Source organism: Amyelois transitella, chromosome 25 (assembly GCF_032362555.1).
Source record: "Amyelois transitella isolate CPQ chromosome 25, ilAmyTran1.1, whole genome shotgun sequence".
NCBI classification, from domain to species: Eukaryota; Metazoa; Arthropoda; class Insecta; order Lepidoptera; family Pyralidae; genus Amyelois; species Amyelois transitella.
Genome location: NC_083528.1, coordinates 3,496,558 through 3,520,171, shown reverse-complemented (window position 1 = coordinate 3,520,171; position 23,614 = coordinate 3,496,558). Strand labels below are relative to the sequence as shown.

General features: G+C 35.2%; 2 protein-coding genes across 7 annotated transcripts in view; one reads left to right on the top strand and one right to left on the bottom strand.

Annotated features, from left to right (window-relative positions):
* Nucleotides 1-19,998, top strand: part of LOC106137155 (transmembrane and coiled-coil domains protein 2) — a 30,116-nt gene extending 10,118 nt beyond the window's left edge. For 4 of the 6 annotated variants that reach the window (XM_060951523.1, XM_060951526.1, XM_060951525.1 and 1 more), the window contains exons 3-16: nt 2,918-3,042; nt 3,732-3,859; nt 4,294-4,320; nt 5,988-6,104; nt 6,340-6,500; nt 6,817-6,887; nt 7,718-7,848; nt 12,403-12,550; nt 12,800-12,926; nt 13,225-13,335; nt 13,626-13,733; nt 14,259-14,461; nt 14,821-14,955; nt 16,913-19,998. In XM_060951523.1, coding sequence (XP_060807506.1) covers nt 2,918-3,042; nt 3,732-3,859; nt 4,294-4,320; nt 5,988-6,104; nt 6,340-6,500; nt 6,817-6,887; nt 7,718-7,848; nt 12,403-12,550; nt 12,800-12,926; nt 13,225-13,335; nt 13,626-13,733; nt 14,259-14,461; nt 14,821-14,955; nt 16,913-16,940 — 1,620 coding nt within the window. In that variant the 3' untranslated portion in view covers nt 16,941-19,998. Of the gene's footprint in view, nt 1-2,917; nt 3,043-3,731; nt 3,860-4,293; nt 4,321-4,598; nt 4,808-5,987; nt 6,105-6,339; nt 6,501-6,816; nt 6,888-7,717; nt 7,849-12,402; nt 12,551-12,799; nt 12,927-13,224; nt 13,336-13,625; nt 13,734-14,258; nt 14,462-14,820; nt 14,956-16,912 lie in introns of those variants that run through there. The other 2 variants (XM_013337931.2, XM_060951527.1) reach the window with 2 other exon arrangements.
* A 1,122-nt stretch (nt 19,999-21,120) lies between these two features.
* Nucleotides 21,121-23,614, bottom strand: part of LOC106137158 (plastin-2) — a 44,994-nt gene continuing 42,500 nt past the window's right edge. The window contains exon 15 of the mRNA XM_060951521.1: nt 21,121-22,156. Coding sequence (XP_060807504.1) covers nt 21,973-22,156 — 184 coding nt within the window. The 3' untranslated portion in view covers nt 21,121-21,972. The remainder of the gene's footprint in view (nt 22,157-23,614) is intronic.

The window sequence follows — 23,614 nt, the reverse complement described above, 5'->3', positions numbered from 1 at the left end:
GACTTTACCCACCTTATCATGAGAGGGGTACGCTATCCCGCTGTAGGCCCGTCCAGTATAATACCCGGAGGTCTTAGGATTAGGAGGTTAATCAGAGATGATATGGTAACCTACGCGAGGTTCTACCAATTTTTCGTTAATACGAGCTGAATCATAGAAAAGGCGTGCTGCTCCGGAAGGTAGAAGACGAGTCCATAATACATACTAGAGTGTGAAATATTTGAAGAGCAATACAAAAATAACTTTATACCGGAATATTCTAAAAGGAGGCGGGAATGATAAGCGGACCCCTTTTTTATAACATTATTTACCTTGTATGCTTGATATAAATATTTGATTGCATGGTTTAGTGTTTTGGTCGTAAAAAAAACGTTAGAACCGCGCATCCGGCATGAATGATGGATCAAAGTGGTTTGTATTTATTTTGAAATATTTATTTACATTCACACCAAGTCACTGTTAACATGACTTAACAAAAATGTAGTGTTTCTATCCATTTGGTGTTTGTTCCTGTTTTACCAATAATTTGGGGTATGTCCCGATCGCGTCCTTCCTGGGAATAGACCTCTGGTTTGCTTATGACCAACCTTACCACTAACTAATGTACTAATCCAGCTTAGATCATGTTTGCAGCACATGGAAAAGTGCTGAAGAGTTGTCCTTCCCTTCTCTTAAAGTCCAAGAACTACAAGGCATGTTTCCTGAACTTTGGAAACTTTAATCGCGTTGAACCATTTGTTTGTTTTTTCTCCTAAACCCTTTTAAGTACTGCACGTTTATTAGGAATTTTAACGATCAGTCAGGGTCGAATCAACCTTTATTTAGAAACAGCGGTTTATTGTTATAAGCCCCGAAGTAACCTTGAGAAGTACGCGTATCAAGGAATGATATCCTAATGGTTTTCTCGTGTTCAAATTGTGTGTCATCGTTTATTAGCGGCCAGTCATGGTATTCATAACCATACTTACCATTGTTTTACAAATATCAATAAGGTATAGACGGTCCATGGGCCACTCCATACAAAGGCTGTAATTTCGATACTATATACCCAACTCTTAAATTTTAACGAGTTTACATCTTAGTTTTTAGCTTTCGAAGAGGAAATTCTCTTTACGGACGGCTTCCCCCCGGATCATTACCCGGGAGGGTGTGGGACACTTGGCACCTTACGTGCCAGCCCACCCAATTAAACCCATCCGTTGCGCCTTTCTTGCCATTTTGATTTCTTGGCATCATGGGATCGCTAACCCTTCGGTTATACTAATATTTTTCCACCTTATCTACAGCAGATAACACATATTTTTCTTTTGCCAAATTTACTCTCAGGGCAAAATAAGGAAGGATTTTTTTTAATTTCTTAAAGAAAAATCATCACATGTTAGTGAAAGAATGTGCGTGACCACCCTATTCTGTATACATTCTATTGTATGATTTAAACTTCTAATTGTTATGACGAAAGAGTACATTTGCACATTCAAGATTTCGCACCATGATAATTCATCTGTAGCAATGTTTGTAGGGCTCACTCGTGAATACGATTCACAGAAGATAATGTGTGTATGTTTGTTTATTGCTGTTTGATGTTCGGCTTATCTTCCAAATAGCTGGATTTCAACACGTTTTGCTTTGATATCTACGGAGCAAACGTGATTCGAAGGACTTATTTGTTATTGAATTGTAAACAAATAGTAATTTAAAACTGTCCCACTGACAAATTGATTCTGTAAGTGTTCTGATTTTTTTTTGAAAGCTAATAAAAAATAAAACAAGATTTACTTAGTTCTGCATAGAATGTAAATTGAATTTCTAATTCTATTAGACTTTGAAATAAGTTTCTGTAGCGAATTGACTTTATACGCTTAGGATAAAGAACTTTACTCACACATATTTTATACAACAAGATTAGCAATCGGCATAAAATAGGTTCATTTTAAATACCGGCGTTTGATTTATTTTGCTAACCGATGTTCTGATGATGAGAGAAAACATCTTGACGGAATTCAAGCAACTGAATGTGTAACTAGGATCCCATGTGGTTATCTGCAAAGGTTGTGTAGGTCAGATGGGAGTCGCTTCGTGTAAAAACCCGAAAGGATCCCGGTCTCTTTCTAGTGGACTGAGGACTCTACCAGAACTGGCATTAAGCATGGTGATCAAAGTGGTTGAGTGAGTTGTATAACCACAACAGGGTAACTGAGACCATACTGGAGTCACCGTGTAGTTAACCCTCTACAGAATCGTGGTCGCATGCTGACCCTGGCAATTCCTTGGCAACCGAGACACAGGCAGAAGTATGGAAAGTTCCAATGGCACTAATATACACAAACATTATCCACCTTCTAGTAAAAGCAAGCGTCTCGTGTTAGTTAAACGATTGGAATACGTAGACGAATTTTTGGCTCCGATATCTTGGCTCGTCGATCGTGCATTTGTTCAGTGGACGTCAGTGAACGATAAACGACGATAAAGAATATCTTTTATGTCCTAGTTATTTATAGATAAAACAACGTGGGGCAATTTATTAAAACTCAGACAATTATTATCCATTAGAGTACGCCTCCACTAAATTCTCATATTAATTTCGGTAAATCCTCTCTTAGTAGGTACCCAAAGACCATTTACGGAATCTTTACTTTTCTCGTACTTATGCCAAATTTCAAATATCTAGACCCAGTGATTTGGGCTGGGCGTTGATATAATGAAGGCCAGTTTTCTCTTTTATATATATGGTATAAACTAGTGGCTCCGCTTGCGTAACACGAGAAATCCCGCATAAAACCATTAGTCATAAAACATTTGTAACTAGGTGAAACAGACCAAATTATCAATCCAAATTTGGTAAATGTAAAAAGAGTACACTGTTCATTGAAATAGTTTATGAAAACCGAACTATTAATAATTAAATTTCTCGTTTCAGGAACCTTCATCGAGTTCATCTTCCCGTCACGGCGGCGAACGTGTAACACATCATGTCAAGTCCCATTCAAGGGATCTCGGCAACAGTCCACTGTCAGCCAACACCACTGGCAACAGCACTAGAGAGTAAGTCTCTTATTGGCGCAGTCATTAGGTCCGTCAACATTTAGTTTTAAAAGGCGCAGTCGGTAGGACCACTAGAGATAAGCTTTTGTTTGGCGCAGTATCTAGGACATGAATATTCTCTTTATTAAAGTGGTAACGTGACACATCCTGGAAAATCTGCGTAACAGTTCACTATCAGGCAACACCATTGGCAACATAATTGAACAGTTTCGGCGCAGGCGTTAGGGAACCCAAACAGACTTATCATGTCGAGTCACATTCAAGTGGTGTCGACGAGAGATCAGAAATAGGTTTCTAATCGACGCAATCTAAAAGACCACTTGATAGGTATGCTTATTAGCATTGAGCGCGGTCTACGTAATTTATGTCGTTAACTTTAGAAGCCAAAAGAGAGCGTCGGTCGAATCGGTAAGGTGCGCGGTAAAACTGCGCGTAGCGCAAAAAGGCACAAGTTTGAATCCTACCTCGTCCATGATCCGATGACTATTTTAGAAGTTATGTACATTAGCTTTAATACTAACCAATGACTTAATGTTAGGTTCCCCTGTAAAGGTTGCGGAGGTCAGACGGGGGTCGCTTCGTGTAAAACCCTAACTCACAAAATCAACCAGGGCTAAAAGCTAGGAGGAAGAAGAATTTAGAAGCCGGAGTACTCGAGATTAACTTATTTTCTTTGTCAAATGTTTTAGTTTGGAGGACTCGCCCCAGAAGAAGATTCTGTCAGGCCTGATAGGCCCCGGGGACTACTCGGGGCCTGTCTATAGTCCCAATGTGTCGTACGCTTTGTCTGACGAGTATGGATCTCCAGCTTACAGAGGTAATACAGTTATTTTTAAGAATAGCTTAGATCCTCTTGAATGTCTAGAAAATAGGTCCAGTAGTTTTCTTTGTTACAAACAAAAACACAAATCTCTTTGTAATTATGAATTGAATACATAATACAAAATGCATTTGAATACTAACCGATGCTCTAACGGTAAGGAAATACATCGTGAGGAAACCTGCACATTCAGGCACCTGGATGTGTAACCACGGATCCAAAGGCTGCGGAGCGGACTTCATCAGCATCTTACTCTTCTTAAATTTAAGAGCTAGTTCTTGTCGGTTGAATGAGAGCGTCTACAATTCATTTCTTTACGCAGTTAAATATTTTGTTTGTACATGTCTGTATGTTTTCTTAGCTTAATACAACTATACATCATAAAAAAAAAATTACTTAAGATTTTAAATTTCTTTTTTTTTATGTTTCAGGGCAAGATGGTGATTACTTAAACCAAGGTACGACCCGTTCTTCTTTTTTTTTAATATTATATAATCATAGCCCGGGCTCCTCTCCAGAGTGGCGAGGATCCTACCGGGGCTAAATCTAGGAGGAAGACGATACATAGAGAGCCGTTTACCAAAAGTTTGATATTAAATTGTATTTAAGTTTAGCGGTAAACCGTCGGCCATGTGTCACACTGTCAACAAATTTTTGTACACAATTTCCTGTCTACTACAACTCGTATCGCAAGCAAGGAAAACATTAAATTATTTACAAATATTTCAGCAGTATTGTTCAGACAGTCGCAAACATAACACTGTTGATAACTGAGATTATTTTAATTTAAAAAAAATATTGATAACACTATGGATTCCACTGAAATGAGTGACGTATATAGCAATGTTACAAGGAGACGGTTATATACTATAAGTGAAAGTGACAGAAGACGAAGCACAGGCTCTGTCTACGCTGTACTGCAGCAGAGACGTGTACAAAGTTTTGGTGAATATTTTGTTATCATTAGTGTTGTAATTCAGGTATTGCATTTACGCTGCCGTTTGGACAAAATATTTCATGAGTATTTTCTAGTTATACCTATTTACCTGACTTTTGCTGTCTTCAGTACAAATAAACTTAATGGGATGTTTTATCGAAAGGTCAGGTCAAGAGTATCCGAAACTGATGGGCTTGCATGCAGAGAGTAATAAATGTGGATGAAGCGAAAGAAGTTTGCTGTTATCGTGGCAAGTGGAAAGATGTAGTCTCTGCCAGCGAGAAAGAGGCGTGATCTATGTGTTTGTTTGTCTGTAATATCTTTATTACACACAAATTTACACAGTCACAAGAAATAGTACATAGTTATAAAAGAAATAAATCTTTTGCAATGTCTTTGTATAGGATACGACTCCGAGATGCGAATGAAATAAAACAATTCTTCAGTGTTATGCTAATAAATGTGTATGTAAATTCTTCAGACCTGTGGTTATGATTTATCAATGACCGCGATCTGATAATGAAGTCTGTTAAGTTTATATCATAGACTATCTAATCTGTACTAAAGAAAATTCGAAAAAAATATGAGATGAAGGCTTCCTAGTAAGGTTTCATTTACAATAGATATGAAAGATTTCAATTTTGTTTTATAAGATTACGTATTCTTATCTCATATAATTCAGAATGACGTATTTTCCAAATATTTGCATAAAACAGATGTTAACATTTTCCAAACAATCTTGTGTAATTGAATTTGTCAGTCGTTTTGTTTATTCATTTTATTTAATAAAGTCTAGAGTTCGAAACACGGTCGGGATATAAATAACGGAATATACAGTTTTTTATATACTCACTAGAGACGTCAAGCCCGCGTCTTAGTTCGCGTGTAAATGTAGTCTATGTGTTATTTCGACGTGAAAACTTTATTCCTGCAAAGTTACCTTTATAGGTCATATCATATCCCTTCAGTTGATTTTGCATAAAAAATTAACAAACATGAATCCCTTGTGGTTCCTGGCGTAAAAGGCGACTAAGGGGTAGGCTTATATACTTGAGATTCCTCATATAGGCGATGGGCATTACGCCATTGAGCTTTCGCGAACCTCCTCAAACCTTATTGGCGTATCATCAGGCAGACGTGGTCAAAAGCAATAAATTTACAATAATTTTTTTCTATTATTTGTTCCAGATGAGAGTGACGGCAGCGCCGTGACGTCATCAAAAGCGTTAGCCGCCATTGCACATCTCAATTCCAAGATCGAGCGGACCAAGGACCTTATTCGATTGGAGCAGACCATACGAGATGGTAAATAAATTTATTCAGTGTTCAAGATCCTGCTAATAGTTGAAATAGAAATATTTTCAAAATAGGATACAATGCATCGCTTATTAACATGAATTATATTAAAAATTAGTTTTTTTATTTTTCTGGGATTTGAACCCGGAAACTCCGGTGTCTCAGACAAGCGCATTTCACTAGTGCAGTACTATATCAGTATAATTTTTTTTTACTTTCTTTAAACCTCAATTTTGTATTGCAGACAACGTGAACGAATACCTGAAGTTAGCAGCGAACGCGGACAAACAGCAACTTCAGCGGATCAAGGCCGTGTTCGAGAAGAAGAATCAGAAATCAGCGCTATGTATCGCACAGTTACAGAAGAAACTAGAGGGGTACAACAAGAGGATTAGGAACTGGGAGGTATGTTCATATAGTAAGCCTAACATCTACGAGTAGTATAGTACGCCTTTTTAACTTTTTAATTATCACATGAAAGCGTGTGGAAATTTATTTTTGAAACAGGAAACAATGAATCCCTTAATGACGTCAACACCACGGGTCAGGTGGCAACTGGGTCGCGTGGAACTGGTGGATTTTGGTCACCCTGGTCTCAAATCAGTTTAACGATTAAGGCCTAATGTGGGTATTCGTCGTCAACAGTCAAAGAAACTGAAAGGCCACATTCGGCATGACATTTTAAATAGATTTACTTTCAATAGAACTATCCTTGTTACAGCAACACGGCAGTAGCGGCCAGGCGCACAGACAGCCCAGCCAAGTGCTGAGAGATATGGGACAGGGACTTAAGTGAGTTTTTATTGCAGTACCTGGGTGACCGAGTTGTGTTCGGTGGAAGTCGGAAAAACCATAAAAAAATACGGGACAAATTACACAGCTTAATTTAGCCTTTAAGCAAGTTTGAAACTTGTTTTACGTAATACTTACTCAACGATACTATATTTTATAGTATATACTTATATTGATAATGAAGATACATACCAAGACCAATACATAGCAAGTAAAAACAAAAATGTATCCGTTGCCCAGCAACCGAACGATCCCGGGTATTCTGATGTGAAATCCGATCGCTCTGACCACTACACCACCAGTACGCGCTCGCTTGCGCCCAAATTATGGATGCTTACCGGCCAACTTATATATAATAAACAGATCCATTACTCATATAAAAAAACTCATGTAAAAACTTAACATTTTACATGCCTAAAATATGTATATATCTTTAATCGATATAAAAAGAATGGATAATTCCATCTCTTACTACTAAGTCGTAAGAGAATCTTATATATTTTCTTTATATCTGTGATATTGCAAGGTCACATTGGATGGACGGAGTAATCGCGCCTAAAGGCTTGTACTCACTAACATTTAAATGTTTATGATTGTTAAGGAGCTACTCAGGTGTATATAACATATAATACACACAGCCCGCCTTACATGTAATTATTTGAGGCGTTGTACCACGTGTACCCACTGCTATTACAGCATTTGTAATTGTTTTTATTTGTCATCTAAAACATCAATGTTCTTTTTTTTTTAAATAAGAATGCGACTATTTTGAATGTTCCCATCTTTTGGAAGCAGCTTTCAAATTAATGATTTAATTATTTTTTACCTAGAAACGTGGGCGGCAACATCCGTGACGGCATCACCGGTTTGGGCGGCAGCGTAATGGCGGCGCCGCGGGAGTTCGCGCATCTCTTCTCTCGCTCTCGCTTCGGCTCCGCGGACAACATCGCCCAGCTGGCCGGTCTGTGTCTTACCTTACACCTTCTGTGTCTCACTGCCCTGCTTTGAGTGACATAGCCCAGGGTATCCGGCCGAACTAGAGCCTAACTAGACCCGAAACCCGCATGTCGAGATGGTAACATCGAGTCTAGGCGGCAATGTAACATGCTCTTTGCAGCTATATGTACTGCGGCTAATGTTATGTTATTAGTTGGAAATTTGAGATCTATTTTTGGGATTATTCGCTGGCTTGAGAGGAAATATTGTGAGTCAGGATGGTTAAATCAAGCCTGGGAGATATGTGTGGTGGATCATTGCGGTGTAATTAGTGAACTGATAACATCAGTAATATCAGTGGTATAAGTATCTCAACTGGGCGGCAATAACACTGCCGCAGTACTCTCTCTCACTCTGATATAGTATTACCGCTTGCATAAGTAACACCGATGTATCTGCGCATAAGTAAAACTTTTCTATGGCGCGAAAATATTTCAGCCAATTAGAGCGCGCCATTTGAACCCGCCAACTGAACTGTCCGCTATTATGAGCGTGATAGCAGGAGAAATTTAGTTTTTGGATTTTAAAATTAATGTATTTGTGATAAGGTCGTTATTTTATTGAATTTTCGTTCTGTTTGATTCGCCAGTAAGTTGCGCTTTTGTGCGCTGTCCAATATTGCCGATGCGACTTATAAAAGTGGAAGTATTGTATGGCTGGCAGCGTATCTAGTCTTTACACCAACTTTTTTATGTGGGCCGCAACATTACTGGTTCGGGCTGCACTAATTTTGTGTGGCTTTATACGATAATTTTAAGATACAAGTGACAAGAAAATACTTTTATACTATACTCTATCTTTACGTAATTTTCATATAGTTACTACTTCATTTTACTTTTAAAATTCTTATTAATTATTTCTTATTGCAATTTATATATTTTTACATATTTAAAACTACTTGCACAACACTTAACATATGATATTTATATATGTATTTTGTCTCCAGAGAACACTGGCCCTTGTGAGTATATGAACCCCTGTAGCTCCCAAACAATCGCTATACATTCCATAGTCTTGAAATCATAGGCATGTAAAACGACCATTCATTGATAATGATAACATACATTCTAACATAAACTATTGATAATAAACTAATGATAATATAATAATTTCAATAGATAAAAAAAAGATCGTAACACATTCATAATTTAATAAGTCCCCTCTGAGACCTCTTTTAAGATAATAATTTACCAAAAATATATTATTCCAATCAATAACTTAATGCCGTGTGGTTCCCGGCACCAATACAAAAAAGAATAGGACCACTCCATCTCTTTCCCATGGATGTCGTAAAAGGCGACTAAGGGATAGGCTTACAAACTTGAGATTCTTTTTTTTAGGCGATGGGCTAGCAACTTGTCACTGTTCGAATCTCAATTCTATCTTAAAGCCAAATAGCTGAACGTGGCCTATCAGTCCGCTCAGGACTGTTGGCTCTGTCTACCCCGCAAGGGATATAGACGTGATTATATGTATGTATGTATGTAATAACTTAATATATCAAATAAACGAACTCTGTTCAAGAGAATGGACTGATAAAATGATAAAATAAATGTATAATAAAAAAAATGGTGAAAACGGATGATTACACGAAATGCAATATTTTCATTTACTTTTTATAATATAGCCAAATTGTTCTAAGTAATTTCGCCTAAATATGATAATAAATCGGTGTGTAGCAACGGTATACTCTGAAAACAACTGGCGTGTAAGTTAATGTCAGACGTGATTACGATCTGATAGCGATTATCTTCCGATAGCGTCACTCAATGCCACTTCTGCGATACGTCACCTGTTGCAGGGAAATTCTGCACGGCTTGGATAGATTTAAATTCGTGAATAGTTTTTAGTTGTTGTTATTAAACCCTTAATTTGGTTGAGCTTTGTATATAGATATTTCTTTTTAATGTCCCTGACGCAGAGTATGCCTACATTATTATGTGATATCCGTGTTGTTGTAGCGAAATTAGGTCAAATGTTTTGGCTATACGTTATCAGTTGTCTCTTAAATGCGTTGGTTAAACAAATGTTACGGGCAATACATATGTTACGTGTAATTATGGGCAGTATAAATAATTTGTATTTGTATTTTTTACACGATTCTAAATGTTATTACCATAAGCAATATTATTATATACCTACTATCAACAAAAAAAACGCAGTAATTCATATGTACTTAACACTTTATATTTTCCGCTAATAATAAATTATAATGATACTTCACTCTAAATGAAATCATAGTTCTTTAATACTGGGATTTCTAAAATTTACATTAACAAAACAATTTATAAAACAATAAAAACACTTAGAAATATACATAGTATAAAATATTTTTAAATCCGCTATGCAGTATCCACTTGTAACAGAATAACCCGCTCGCGACTTAGTCACCTCGCAATGTGATTAGTTTAGTGTTTGTTTGTCCGACATGGTGTTCGGTAGGTGCAGGAAAAAGTTACACAAGACGTGTAGCAGCACTTGTAACAAATGTAAATATGGCGTTTTCATGTAAATCTTACCTACCTTTGCTAGTAAATTCTTGTATTTAGTCATCTTCTAGTGGCGTTAGTCCCGGGTACATCCTCACTTTTCTGAGGTGCGCCTTTACGATCATGATACAGGCCAATCCTGGGTCAGGTTTTTATACTAAGCGATCCATCTGACCTGCGCAACCTTAGCAGGGGAACCTATCTCATATTGGATCATGGTTTAATCTTATTGTACCTTTTGCAGTTTGCCTATTGTCGAATGAGAATGTTTGTTACGCCATTCTAGTTAATCCAGGAATAAGATGAATAGTTACTTAAGATCATAACCTTTTCCATTATTAACCTTGAACAAACACAATTTTAAAAATAAGATTTTCTTTTTTAATATTTCATATAAGCCTAATTCTTGTTCATACCATTATTTACCAATAGTTTATCATGTATTGGTAGAATATTTTTTAAGTCTATTATTTTTATGTACAAATTAATATTTTCTTTTATATATGGTCTTCAATATTTATAAATGCTTTTTACACTCGTCTACTTTGTCAACACTTGTTTTAGTCAACGATACAATTCGACCAAAATGGAAAAAAATATGTTTAAATATTTTGTCTTTATTTGTTTGCCTATCCCAAACTAACTCTGCTGAACGCTTGGTCGCTATTTGTGTCGAAGAACTTTCCACAACATTTGCTGAAATCTCATTTGACAGCGGAATGGAGCGATACATTTGTTATTAGAGGGAAAGAGATGAACAAAAATGACAGCTGTCAAAAGGGATTTCCTACAGCAGCAGAAGTATTGTACGATAGATAGTGTTTATATTTGTATACCTACAAAATTTCTGGGGTATAATTATGTACCGAATCAACTGTGTATACCTAAAGCCTGTTCTTCACTTATTGCTACAATGCTTTGAAGAGAGTTCTTGATCAGACGAAAATATTACTATGCTTTTATAATAATGAGTAAATTTGTTCATATTTTGATTTTATAATAAAATCCTTTTGTTTCTGATTGATAACTCGCTTAGCTTAGCTGATTTTGTTATTGTCAACTTGCAACATGTGAACTGTGTGCTTATCATGCTGTCTCCTTCTTGCACGCTAGCCCCTCCACACGCGGAACTGAGAGGTAAATAAATGCTGTGTTCATAATTCCGTGCTTTTATGGAAATAATTTTGAAGGTTTTACATGTTTTAGTGAGTTCTTGGTTGAAGCGTTAAAAAGTACACTGAGTTTTAGACCAATCAGATCACATTCTGAGATAATAAACAATCGCCATTGATTTGATTCACCAGCTTAATTTTTTGCTTTGCTTCAGAATTTAAAAAAAATTGAATAATATTAATTAATTTGATAGTATTTGGTGAAATATTTTCAATTCAGTATTTTACTTGTGTTTTAGAAAATTTGTTCTTAACTTTGAAATTATTATAATATTATTTCGCTAAGCATTGTACTTGTATGGCATAATTCTACACTTGATTCACAATAGGTATTCTATTGTTTGACTTGGCAAGATAAACGTGCATTATAAGTGACCTTGACATAAGTAGTGTTACTGTGAGTCATTTTTAACTAACAGACACTTATGTTACTTTGGTAAAGAGGAATGTTTTATCAATTTGTGTAGATGTATTTTTTTTTCTTTTAAGTTTTTTTGCAACGAATCTTTTAAACAAATAATTCAAGTAACTGACTGTTTAAGTATCTAATTTTACTCTCTTCCTTTTTGTGTTAGTCCTGGTTACATCTTTATCTCTCCTTGACCGTGATCCTAGATTGATTCAGGGATAGAAGTCAGGTTTTTACAAAAAGCTGCTCCCGTCTGACTTCCGCAACATTTGCAAAGTAACCTATGGAAAGTTTAAGTTATGATCATGGCTATCCATATAATTGCCTTTATGTGCAGGTTTTCTTGATTTTTGTAGATAGATGATTGCGCCATACCTACTTTAAGTTAAATTTTGATATAATAAATTAATTATATCAATATGGGTATTGAGTTTTGCTACAACGTGCAGCGAACGCGTCGTCGGAAGGTTCCCGAGCGTCGGAGACAGGCGACGGAGCCCCGCGAGGCTCCACGCTGCCGCGCGCCGCCACGTCCCCGGCGCCGAAGTACTCGCCTGAAGCATCACCGTCTTCTTCTGTCACCAGCGAAGGAGCACCGTAAGTGTATCCATCATTATCTACCAAAAAAAAAAAAAACACCCTCCAAGTGCGAGTCGACTACGACTGTAACTAAATTCGACGTCAACCAATGTTGTGAAACCTAAAGATATTACTAAAAAGTGATGTTCGAAATGTCCCATAAATAATGAATAAAAATTTAAATTTGTAACCTAGCCTGCTCTTTGGTTACCACCTGCGTAGAATAATGACGATTGTTTCTGATCTTCTTTCGCCTTTTAATTCCAGTTACCCCACCCAGCCGAACTCGAACAACCTGTCGGAGGCGGCGTTCTCCATCAAGCCGATCTTGAACGAGCTGCGCGAGCGCAAGGAGGACTACGAGCGGCTCGCTGAGAAGATCGATGCGCTCAAAGTGAGTGTACAAAGAAAAAGTAGTTTTTTTTTTAAATTAAATTTGTATTCATCCCCATACTAATATTTTAAATGCGAAAGTCTGTCTCTGTTTTGCATTCACACCTAAACCGCTGGACCGATTCTAATGAAATTTTGTATGCATATAGTTAAAACCCCCGCGTTTTAACTTTATATTTTTTTTCAAAAATTAGCCCTTGAAATACTAAAATGGTTTGTATGAAATTAATCATAAATGCTACCCGTGCTAGGCCGGGGCGTGTCGCTAGGTCATTTACATTTTCAATATCTTCTTGCAGAACCTATCACAAGAAGTATCGTTCCTATCGAATGCGTTGCAAGAAGAAAGGTTCAAGACTGAGCGGCTGGAGGAGCAGATCAATGACCTCACTGAACTGCATCAGAACGAGGTAAATACTTTTTTGTGAATTAAGCGGGTTACCTATATCTTTTTTATAAGCCACTGAAACTTATTGTCACTTCAATGTTATACGTGGGTCATTTTTATAAAGGATCTCTAGGAAGAGAAAAGTTTATTCTTTTTAATCATAAAAAAAATCATTTATCTTTAAGAAATGAAAGCGAAAATCTATACTTACTTTCTGTAAGCTGAAGTCTTAAAATTTATTCATTTTATTGTTTTTTTTTAAGTCATATTAACTATCAACCTATGATAGTATAAGCCAGTAATGTTTTGCAGGTAGAGAATTTGAAACAAGCTTTGACGGATGTTGAAGAGAAGGTGCAGTATCAGAGCGAGGAGAGGATGCGGGACATCCACGAGGCGTTAGACCTCTGTCAGACTAAGGTGAGTTATCTTTAACATTATTACGTATTTGTTCGCATATTTAGAGACATTTCAAACGTCACTTAATAATAAAAAATAATATTAATATTATAAAATTTCGAGTAAGTAGATGTAATTAAGTGTCTAGAGAAGGACATGACCGGTAAAAACTGTAGTCCCTTTGGGATTTGCGAAAAACTATTTTTTTTATTTAGGTGGCGCTAAATTCGCACGGGCTAAGCTGCGGGTGAACGCTAGTACATACATAAAATCACGCCTTTTCCCCGGAGGGGTAGGAAGAGACTACATCTTCCCACTTACCACGATCTCTGCATAATTCTTTCGCTTCATCCAGCCTGGATGCAACTTCAAATATGCAGTGTAGTTTGTTCCGTCGCTTGCACACACATGCGCTTTGGAAGCGGTGGTAATTATAATTAGATTTAAGTGATGTGACGTCAATAAGTGATACCCTGTATCCAATTTTGAAAATAAATCTATGCTATTCTTTTCGATATAAATAAAAGAAATGATTTTATGTTTCAGATCAGCAAATTAGAACAATGGGCGGCCGGGGGCGGCGGCGGTGGGGGAAGCGGCGGCCCTGGCGGTGAAGCTGGCGGGCACGCAGCTTTACCCCCACGGCTTTTATTAGTCAAGCTGCTCAATGTGGCCCTCACTCTTCTCCAGCTCGCCTTACTGCTGGTGGCCACCGTGGCTGGAGTCGCAATGCCGTTCCTAAGAACTAGGTGACTGCGATACTCATACTATATTCAATACTCGTATTGCTCATCAGCTGGCGAAAGTAAAATAGGAGGTGGTAGTTGTCGCTTTTGCCACATCAGGTTTAAAAAAAGATATTGAAAAAATAAGACAAATTATGTCATCTGTCAGATGTCCACTGCATGAGAAGACCAAACTTTTAGATTAGTCTTGGAGTCCTGGATTGATTGAGTCAGATTTTTACACGAAGCGACTCCCATCGGACCTCCGCAACGTTCGCAGGTTAACCTAACTCATATTCGATAATGGTCACACTTTTAGTTTACTCAAATGCACATTCATCAAGCATCGATCAATAAAATCAACTAATTATTTCTCCTCCCAGAGTACGAGTATTGACAACAAGTTTAGCGGTAATGATCGGCGTGATAGTCCTCAAGCAATGGCCGGAGGTGAGCCAGTTGTCGGAGCACCTGGTGCGGCGGCTGAAGGAGTACTTGCTGGACAAGCACCACGACAGGTAATGCGCGTGCGCAGGGGTAGTGTCGTGCGATTCTAGAGATCATTTGATGGTACATTTTGTTTATTTGAGACACCGGATTGTTAAACACACTAATGACGACATCGGTACGAAGGTACATACGTACATACCATCACGCCTGTCTCCCGTTGGGATAGGCAGAGATTGTGGATTTCTACTTGTTGCGATCTTTACATACCTCCCGCTTCCTCAACACTCTTTTCATGCAAGAACAAACGTAAAATGTACTGTGACTTAATGCTATATGGCATTCACTGTCCGTCGAACCTTTAATTTTGATTGTATTTTTAATTTCGTTGAGTAAAAATCCATAGCACCTGTAGCACTTTTACAAAATAACCTTATAGTCAGAGAATTCGGAATAATATAAGACTATAGAAGTGGTGCTGAATGTGACTTCGCATGTTATGGTTTTGACCAAAACGTCTTCAAAATACATCTCAATTCTGAGATTTATTTCACAACTTTACAATTGCGTAGTAAATTACATGCGATGCGACACAGCATTCCTTTATTTAAAATTACAATGTGGCATTTCTATTGTGTTGTACTAATTCCGATTTCTATGCTTTTAACTTAAAACGAATTTTTTTTTAATAGTAGAAGGAAGCGCTAACAAACGTATTGACGCTTGCAAAAATCCTTATTATTTTTGTACAGTGAATGTTCCGAAAGTTGTATAAACTTTTGCAGGTGTACAGAACCATAGTTTGGTAGCTTGATTAAATTTCTATTGAGTTAGTTTGACAATTAATTGAAATTCAACTGAAAATTTTATCTTACTGAAGTAAAGCTCTTTAAAATTAAACAATTAAGATTTTGATACGCGGATGGTAAAAAAGAATGGTTTCATGAAATAATTGAAGAGGGAAATTAATTAAGAGAGTTGATAGATAAACCCATATGATCTGTAGGTAATAGCAAAATGTTAGTCAATTTTTATGGGGAGATTGTAGGCGAATTTTTATAGAATTCTTTACTAGAATCGTGCGACGAAGAAAAATTACTGTTACAGTAAATGTTTTGCTTGACCTAATAAATGTAATTTTTAATCTGAAAAGAAAAATTATCCTATGTGAGTATTAGTTGATTTTTGGTTTACTAATAAATTTTTATACGGGTATTGTACGTTCACAAATCGCATTGAAGAGAAAGTGGTATTAAAAATTTTCAACTCATCTCATCCACACTTTGGTTAAACTTTGGAGTATTTATGTAAGTAATTTACTACAATTATTTTAAAGTAAAAACAAGCAAAACATTTATTGATACAATTGGGTGAAAGGTGATATCAGAAGTGCTAAATATCGGTCCAGTTTAACGTTGAAATCTCGATGTGTCGGTATAAGTTAGCAAATTGAATCTAATTTGGTTTAGGACTATGTTCACGACTTGGCGATTCCTTATTCTTTAAAGTGTTATTTGGCTGCTTATATTAAAATAAAATATAAGTAGGACGTACCTAAAATGTGTTTTTCTTTTCAAAATCTATGGAAAGCAAGCAAGTTATGATATTTAGATATTTGGGGATATTTTTTATAGTTTTATGTACATACCTACTAATTAAGTTAACAATTAAAGAGCTGTTGATTTTTGAGTAGCTAGTATTTGCCATTGTCTGAACATAGTCTTAAAAGTATTAGTATTTTCTATAATATATGTCCGTGTGATGTAAAATCACTCATGCTTTGTTATGTATAATGTCGAATATATATAATTAATATAGCAAATCATATCATGCACATCCATGTCACATCTTCGTTAACATTTTTTATTTAAAAAAATATGTATACTTTTATATAATTTCGGGCGTAATTGTTTTAATATTTCTTTTGGATTATAAATTTTTTTAAGAAGTTTTTGATTTTTTCTTTTCTTTACAATTTTTTTTTGTTTTTTTTTTAATTCAATTTTCTTTTTTTTTTTCTCCCTTCAGGTATGAATGCAAGTCATTATGTGGTTGAAATGTCGGCGGTTATTGGAATTAGGTAATATTTCAATTCTGTCGTCCGCGATATCGCAGTGATATAACGTAATTAGCGCCGGGCATTATGATGGACGAAATTAAAGTACAAAGTTTTATTGAACTCGGTCAGTATTGTATTTTTTTTAAACTCTGTTGTTTTATTTTACAAAATAGCAAAGTTAAAGCCATTATACATTTTTCGATTGTGTATTTTTTATTAGCCTACAGACGATCTTAAAACTTTATGGATTAATTTTTAAGTAATATTAAGAAAAATAAATACAATACATTCTTCTATAGAGTGAAGAGTACGAACAATAAGAAAAAGGGATTTTTTTTCATTATATACTGCGTTTAATTTTATTTAATTCCTTTGTTCAATACAGTGTTGATCAAGTTCAATAAAACTGAATGTACCAGTCCCGTATTTTGTTTTATTGAAATGACTGGTGAGTGGCGAGTTTTGTGAATTGATGCAGAGTATTTTTTAAATCTAATAATTTATCGCTTCCTTAAATTCTTATTTCAGTCAGTACCAATGTATAAATTTGACAAAATTTATAAATATCACTTGGAAAGTTCCGGCTTAGATAAAAAAATTATATTTGGATTTGCATGGACACATTTCGGATGGAAATTATATAAAAGTAGAACAGGTGCGGTAATGATAAAAAAGTGCGACAACTTAACGGTCGCTTTGGCTTCTTATTATAAAGAAAAGAATTAATATTTGAAATACTCTGCATTATTCAGGTTATAAAAATAAGGACACTCAGTTACAATAGCACGAAGATTTTAATTTTTTTAGCTTGTCTAGACGAGTCCTTTACAATTAGGATAACTTAATATTTCGAATAGAAATACCTTTTTGTTGCTAATAGTACATTAGCATATCAAAATGCTACATACCTTTTTGTTGCTAATAGTACATTAGCATATCAAAATGCTACATTTATTATTTAAGTTTTATCTCAAGGGGCTGGGCCTCTTAATTATAATTTTTTTTTGTGGTATGTAATTAATTATTGAATATAATGTACAATGAGGTGTAAAGTTTTCAGAAGGGATGTTTAATGTGACAAGTTTCAATCTACTCATTTGTATTGACAAGATTTAAAATATCTTTAAAGAGATGCTTTTTTTAAAATTTAATACGTGTCATCACACTTGTCCAAATCCATTTCTTTAATAAAAATGTCACATAAACATAACAAAAACATCTGAATGATAAAAATTTCAGAGAAGAGATAGTGATAATTGTTGCGAAACATGGGATTTAGTTTTAAATTTTCGACGTGAAAATTACAACTCACCAAAAGATATGTCAGTGAAAATAAAATAAGTTTAATTTATTAAGATTTACCACATTGTACATTGCATGAAGAAAATGAAAAGGGACATTTAGGTGGAGCAATGTAATACTGATTGTAAATAAGTTGTAACGCTGCAAAATACTCGTGTTTTTATGAAGCGCTTTCGATAGAATTAGAAAATGTAAACAAAAGAGCAATATGCGAATACGTTTGTATGTATATATGATATGAAAATTAGTTTTGTATAGAAGCATGTAGGTAGAATTGGTTCGGTGACGGCTCTGTGGGATTTCATACACGCATTGTTATGTAAATATTATTTGTGAGTTACGGGGTTGCCAGAAAGATTCGGGAGGAAAATTTCATCAAACTCCTAGATTGCGGATAGATTTTTTCAAAAAGGTACTAGAATGATAGCGATCGATGGGAAGAATGTATTAATTGTTATAATTGTGATATCATTGTTTTATGTCATGCAACTTATTTTACTCCATTGACTTTTTTCTGATATAATTGAAATTTGGTTAAATACAATTTATTTTTTGTTTTATGCGATTTTGCTTCTGTACTGGAAGTTTTTATTTCTCAATTGTTGATTAGCGTAAAATAGGCTATAATTTTATTTATTATTGATTGGCAAATATCGTGGTTATTGTATCAACGAGTGGGAGATATCAAAATTTTATTTATTATTAGATAAATTTGCCTTTTGAAGATTAACTCAGTGGTTTTGAATTTTAACATCTCAAACTAAAAAAAATCGTACACCTTGGTGTCAGATTTTCTGATGTAAACTTCTTAATGACTCTTACTTGTGTGATTTTTCTAAATAACTGAAGTTGGTCAATTTAGCTGAAATCCTTATAGCCTGATGTTAAAGTTACATTCCAAATTCTAACTGAACTTAGATAGTTATCTACAACTTAACATTATTCTTTAGTTATACATATATCCTAAAAGGGTACAGTGTAGTGTTGGGACATTACTCGAAATTTAAACAAATAAATACCTATTATTTAGGATTTTTGACTGTTCCATTAAAAAAGTAAATGAAGCAAAAGCCAGAAATTTATAGTAATGGTTTGTTTGTTGTGAAAAATATTTTCTTTACCTAGCAGAAATTCTAAAAAGCCATGTTTATCGTTGTTGCTATGTATGTCCCAGCGCACGTACTGTATGTTAAGTACTGCTTCATCTGAGTTGGAGGTGCGTGTATATTTTGTAAATATTTTTACAAGCCCTATTATAAAATGTTACTTTTACGTGAAAGTTTCTTTGGTAATTTTATTGTAATGTTGCATGCTAGCTGTTAATTCAGTCCCGTTTTTTATTAGCTAAATTTATATCTATAAAGAAAATTATAGATTTATTATACACTTGCGATATCAATAAAATACAATTGACTCGTTATGGAAAAGATTAATAAACTCAGCGCTTTGATAATTACTTATAGTTTATTCCATCAATGTTATTTTTATGATTACTGATTAAACATTCAGTTTTATATTTTTGCGAGATCTAAATATTTTTGTCGCTCTTTTCAAAACTATACTTAGTACCGGTTATTCGGTTACTGAACCTTAAAAATGTTTATTAGATACCTACATAAAATATTGTATGTTTATTTTATTATAAAAATTAAGTTTTGCATTAGTCATTGCATACGTCTCTCAACCTCCCATCGACAATATGTGATGTATTTTGTGTTGCCAATGTTGATTGAATTAAATCATCACAATTTTATTCATAATTTGTTTTCATTATTTTACCCTAATTTTTATAATGTTACACAAATATAAAAGAGGCATGAACTTTCTTTAATTGGCCTGGGTCTTGGGTGTTTATCTACTTATATGAGTATTATCTATAAGATATAGCATCGATGAATTAGTATCTCGTAACACAAGTTTCCAACTAACTTCGGGGCTAACTCAATCTGTGTAATTTTCCCGTATATATTTGTTTATAAAAGCTCCCATTCTGATCTCGTAGTGAAGTCAAAGAATACTGCCTTCTGCGTCTTTACCCGCGCAGATAAATAAAGGAAAATTCTTAAAAATGTGGGATTGGTCCGCCACACCAAATACATGTCACTATTCATCTTTCAACATTATCTAAATAAAGCTAGTGTGACTATTGGCTTTATCTATCACCTAAGTATAAAGTCATAAAAATGATTTATTGTATGTAGGGAATTGACTGTTCGCATCGTGTGACGCATGGAAGGCATAGGTGCAAATCCCACCTCGCCTATGTATCAAAGATTTTTATCTAAATCATGCTCGTTAGTTTAATTGTTAACCGATGCACTTACGGTTAGGAAATTGATCGTAAGGAAACCTACACGTCTAATATGGGTCTGACTGAAGAAATATCGTGAATGCCCCCTGCTTCTCTTCCCGGACAGATTGATCTTTTAGGGTATGGGTAGAAACTGCGACTATTTGAATCTTAATCCCATCCTTAAGCCATACATTTCGGAAGGACTGTAGTAAGGCCATGCCTGAACGTGGCCTTTCAGTACTTCAGAAACTGTTGGCTCTGTCTACCGCGTGAAACGTTATTGTATTATGTTAGTATTATCGGAATTTGCTGTCTTCAGCTATATTATGGATTGGAGCATAAATACAATCACCAACTTAGCATCATTTGAGCCGCGGTTCCCCAGGCATCACGCCTAGCCTGGAGAAAGATCTTCCCTTTATGGTTCCCTTTTTGGCCCAAATCATCGCTCCCGCTACAAAATTATTTGACCACAATATTGCGTCTTAGAGGTTACTTCCCCCTTTTTGTATTTCGCTATGGCCGTGGTCGCAAGGATCATATGAATGGTGTTGGTGATCTAGCCAAAATAAAACGAAAGAGGTTTAACAATTCTTGTATTAAAAATCCATATAAAAATACTTGTATCTATCTAAATTTTAATTAAAACAAAGTATAAAACTAAAAATAAATAGAAAATTAGACATTTTCTTTGTGGAATGGCGTTGTATGAAATTAAAACTAAGCATAAATAATAATTGCACTCAAAATATAAAATAATAAAATTAGTTTGAAAATATTCAATATTTCAAATGGTTATGATCAAACAATTAAAAAATTTATACTTAATACCTATCTACTGTTGTAAATTATCTAGCGCTCTATTGAAACTAAAATTTCAGGCATTTTTGAGCCATTTGCCCACAATATGGTTTTCAGTAGTCATTTGATCTTTCATATTTACAGCATCATAATTAATGATGGTTCGGTGAAATTGAACGCAGTACAAACGCAATATTTATTTACTATAAGTAATATAGCTAGATGCTGTTTGTACTACGCGCTGAAACGACGGTTTGAAAGACGACGCCTTATTCGGCAATATATTTTGGGTAAATCTTAATTGTTTCCATACAGGACTCCCAACGTCCATGTAGTTCATGCGACCTGACAGTGCAATATACGGACCTTCTTCATAATTTACCAAAGTGAAAAGTAACTCACCTTTGAACACTAATTTTGTGAATATTGATTAAAAAAATATACCCATATTTTTAATAATTGTGGGAAAAAATATCCGGACAACGTAGGGGACCACGGGTAAACGTTGCTTTTTTGAGAGCACATCTTGTTGTTTATATATTTATCTATTTCATAATCAAACCTAAGAACACTTTCGCATGACATTGCCTTTAAATTTTCAGAGGTAATTAGACTTAATCTAAGTTATAAAGTCTATTCAACTTGTCTTGCTAAGGCCGCCAAGTTATCCGGTTTCCTCGGCACAGGCGGCTTGCCTGCCGGCTGACTCTCGAAGCCAGAGTCGTCGAAGTCTTCCTCAGCCGGCTCTATGATCTCAACAGAGTCTATTGACTCGTCCAGGAAGTCCACGGGCTCTGACTCAGGTTCCACTTGCGTCCTATAAGGAGTGAGAATGGTTATAAAGGAAGTTGCGTATTTTCGATGTCAGTAAGTGACACCATGTTGAGAATGAAAAAGTTGGAAAATGTAACTTTGTAAGGTACTAAATTGTATTAACTACATTGTGTATTGTAATTTATTTTGAGAACATTGAGTAATTGATGATTCATCAGATTATCCCAGGATTTCTAGGTTTTTACGTTGACAACTCGAGTCAATAGTTACTAGATACATACATAAAATCACGCCTCTTTCCCGGAGGGGCAGGTAGAGACCTCATCTTTTCACTTACGTACATAATTATGCTACCTGTGAAATAAGCGAAGAATTGACAAGTAAACAGTTTCGACTGTAGATTTAGAAAGAGGAGCTTGTTTTAGTTTTTGTTCCCAACGGACGCCACACAATAGACACAGACAGACAAACAAAAACTTCCAAAGAAGACAACCCAAAGCCCAAACAGATGTAGGTAGTAAACATGAAATATATGGTACTTACATATTTATGAAGCCTTCCAGCGTGTATACATACTATATATACATTTATAATTTGTACAGTGGACCATAAAGAAAAGTACCTATATAACTTTAGTACGATTTGAGGTGTTATCCTTTTCGATATGGCCCTTTGTATACGTTAATTCTAAAATTCGTTCTGGTGCAACATTCTATGAACCTTTCAGCAAAGCTAGGCTGCGATTTATTGAAGAAAGCGAGTGAGGTTGAAAAGAAAAGCACGACATAATGTTTTACCAATTCCGTTTTATTTTATTCATAGGCTTACATTTGTCATTCGCGACAGCTAGCGTTACCACTAAATACAGAAGGGAACGTAAAAATACAGTTTTATCAAATACCGATTCCAACCGTATAAGTTATGACACAATGTTAGAAATTAAAATTCAGATTATGAACTTTTTTGAGTAAATGAATAAAATCTAAATTAATAAAAATATCTTTAAAAAACATGTCTAACAAAATATAAATTTACAATTAAAAATATGATTTAAAATAAATCGTTGTATTCGCGAGGAATGTCAATAAAATAGCTGAGAAGCTCTCTAAAAATATTTCACAATATAAAACTTACAATTACATAATATACACTTCGTAACTAGTGAGAAAGAGACAGAAATGCAAGAGGGGAATGCCGAAATAGCGGGGGGAATGTATTTATAATTATATATAATGTGCATAGTATTTACTATGTATGGGATGCTTGAAATAACTATACAAACTACCTCGAACACGAAGCATCGTAAGGTGATACATATACTCTCATACATCTGTCTGTTTGTATAGTCCAAATTATCACATAAACAATTCCACGTTCACATTGCCAATTCCCACACAAAATACGGAAATCACAATACCCAAACGCAAGTTAACCGTACTAGCCATGATTTATTTATCGTCAAATCAATAAGCGCTCTTGCGCACATGTAATTGAAACAGAT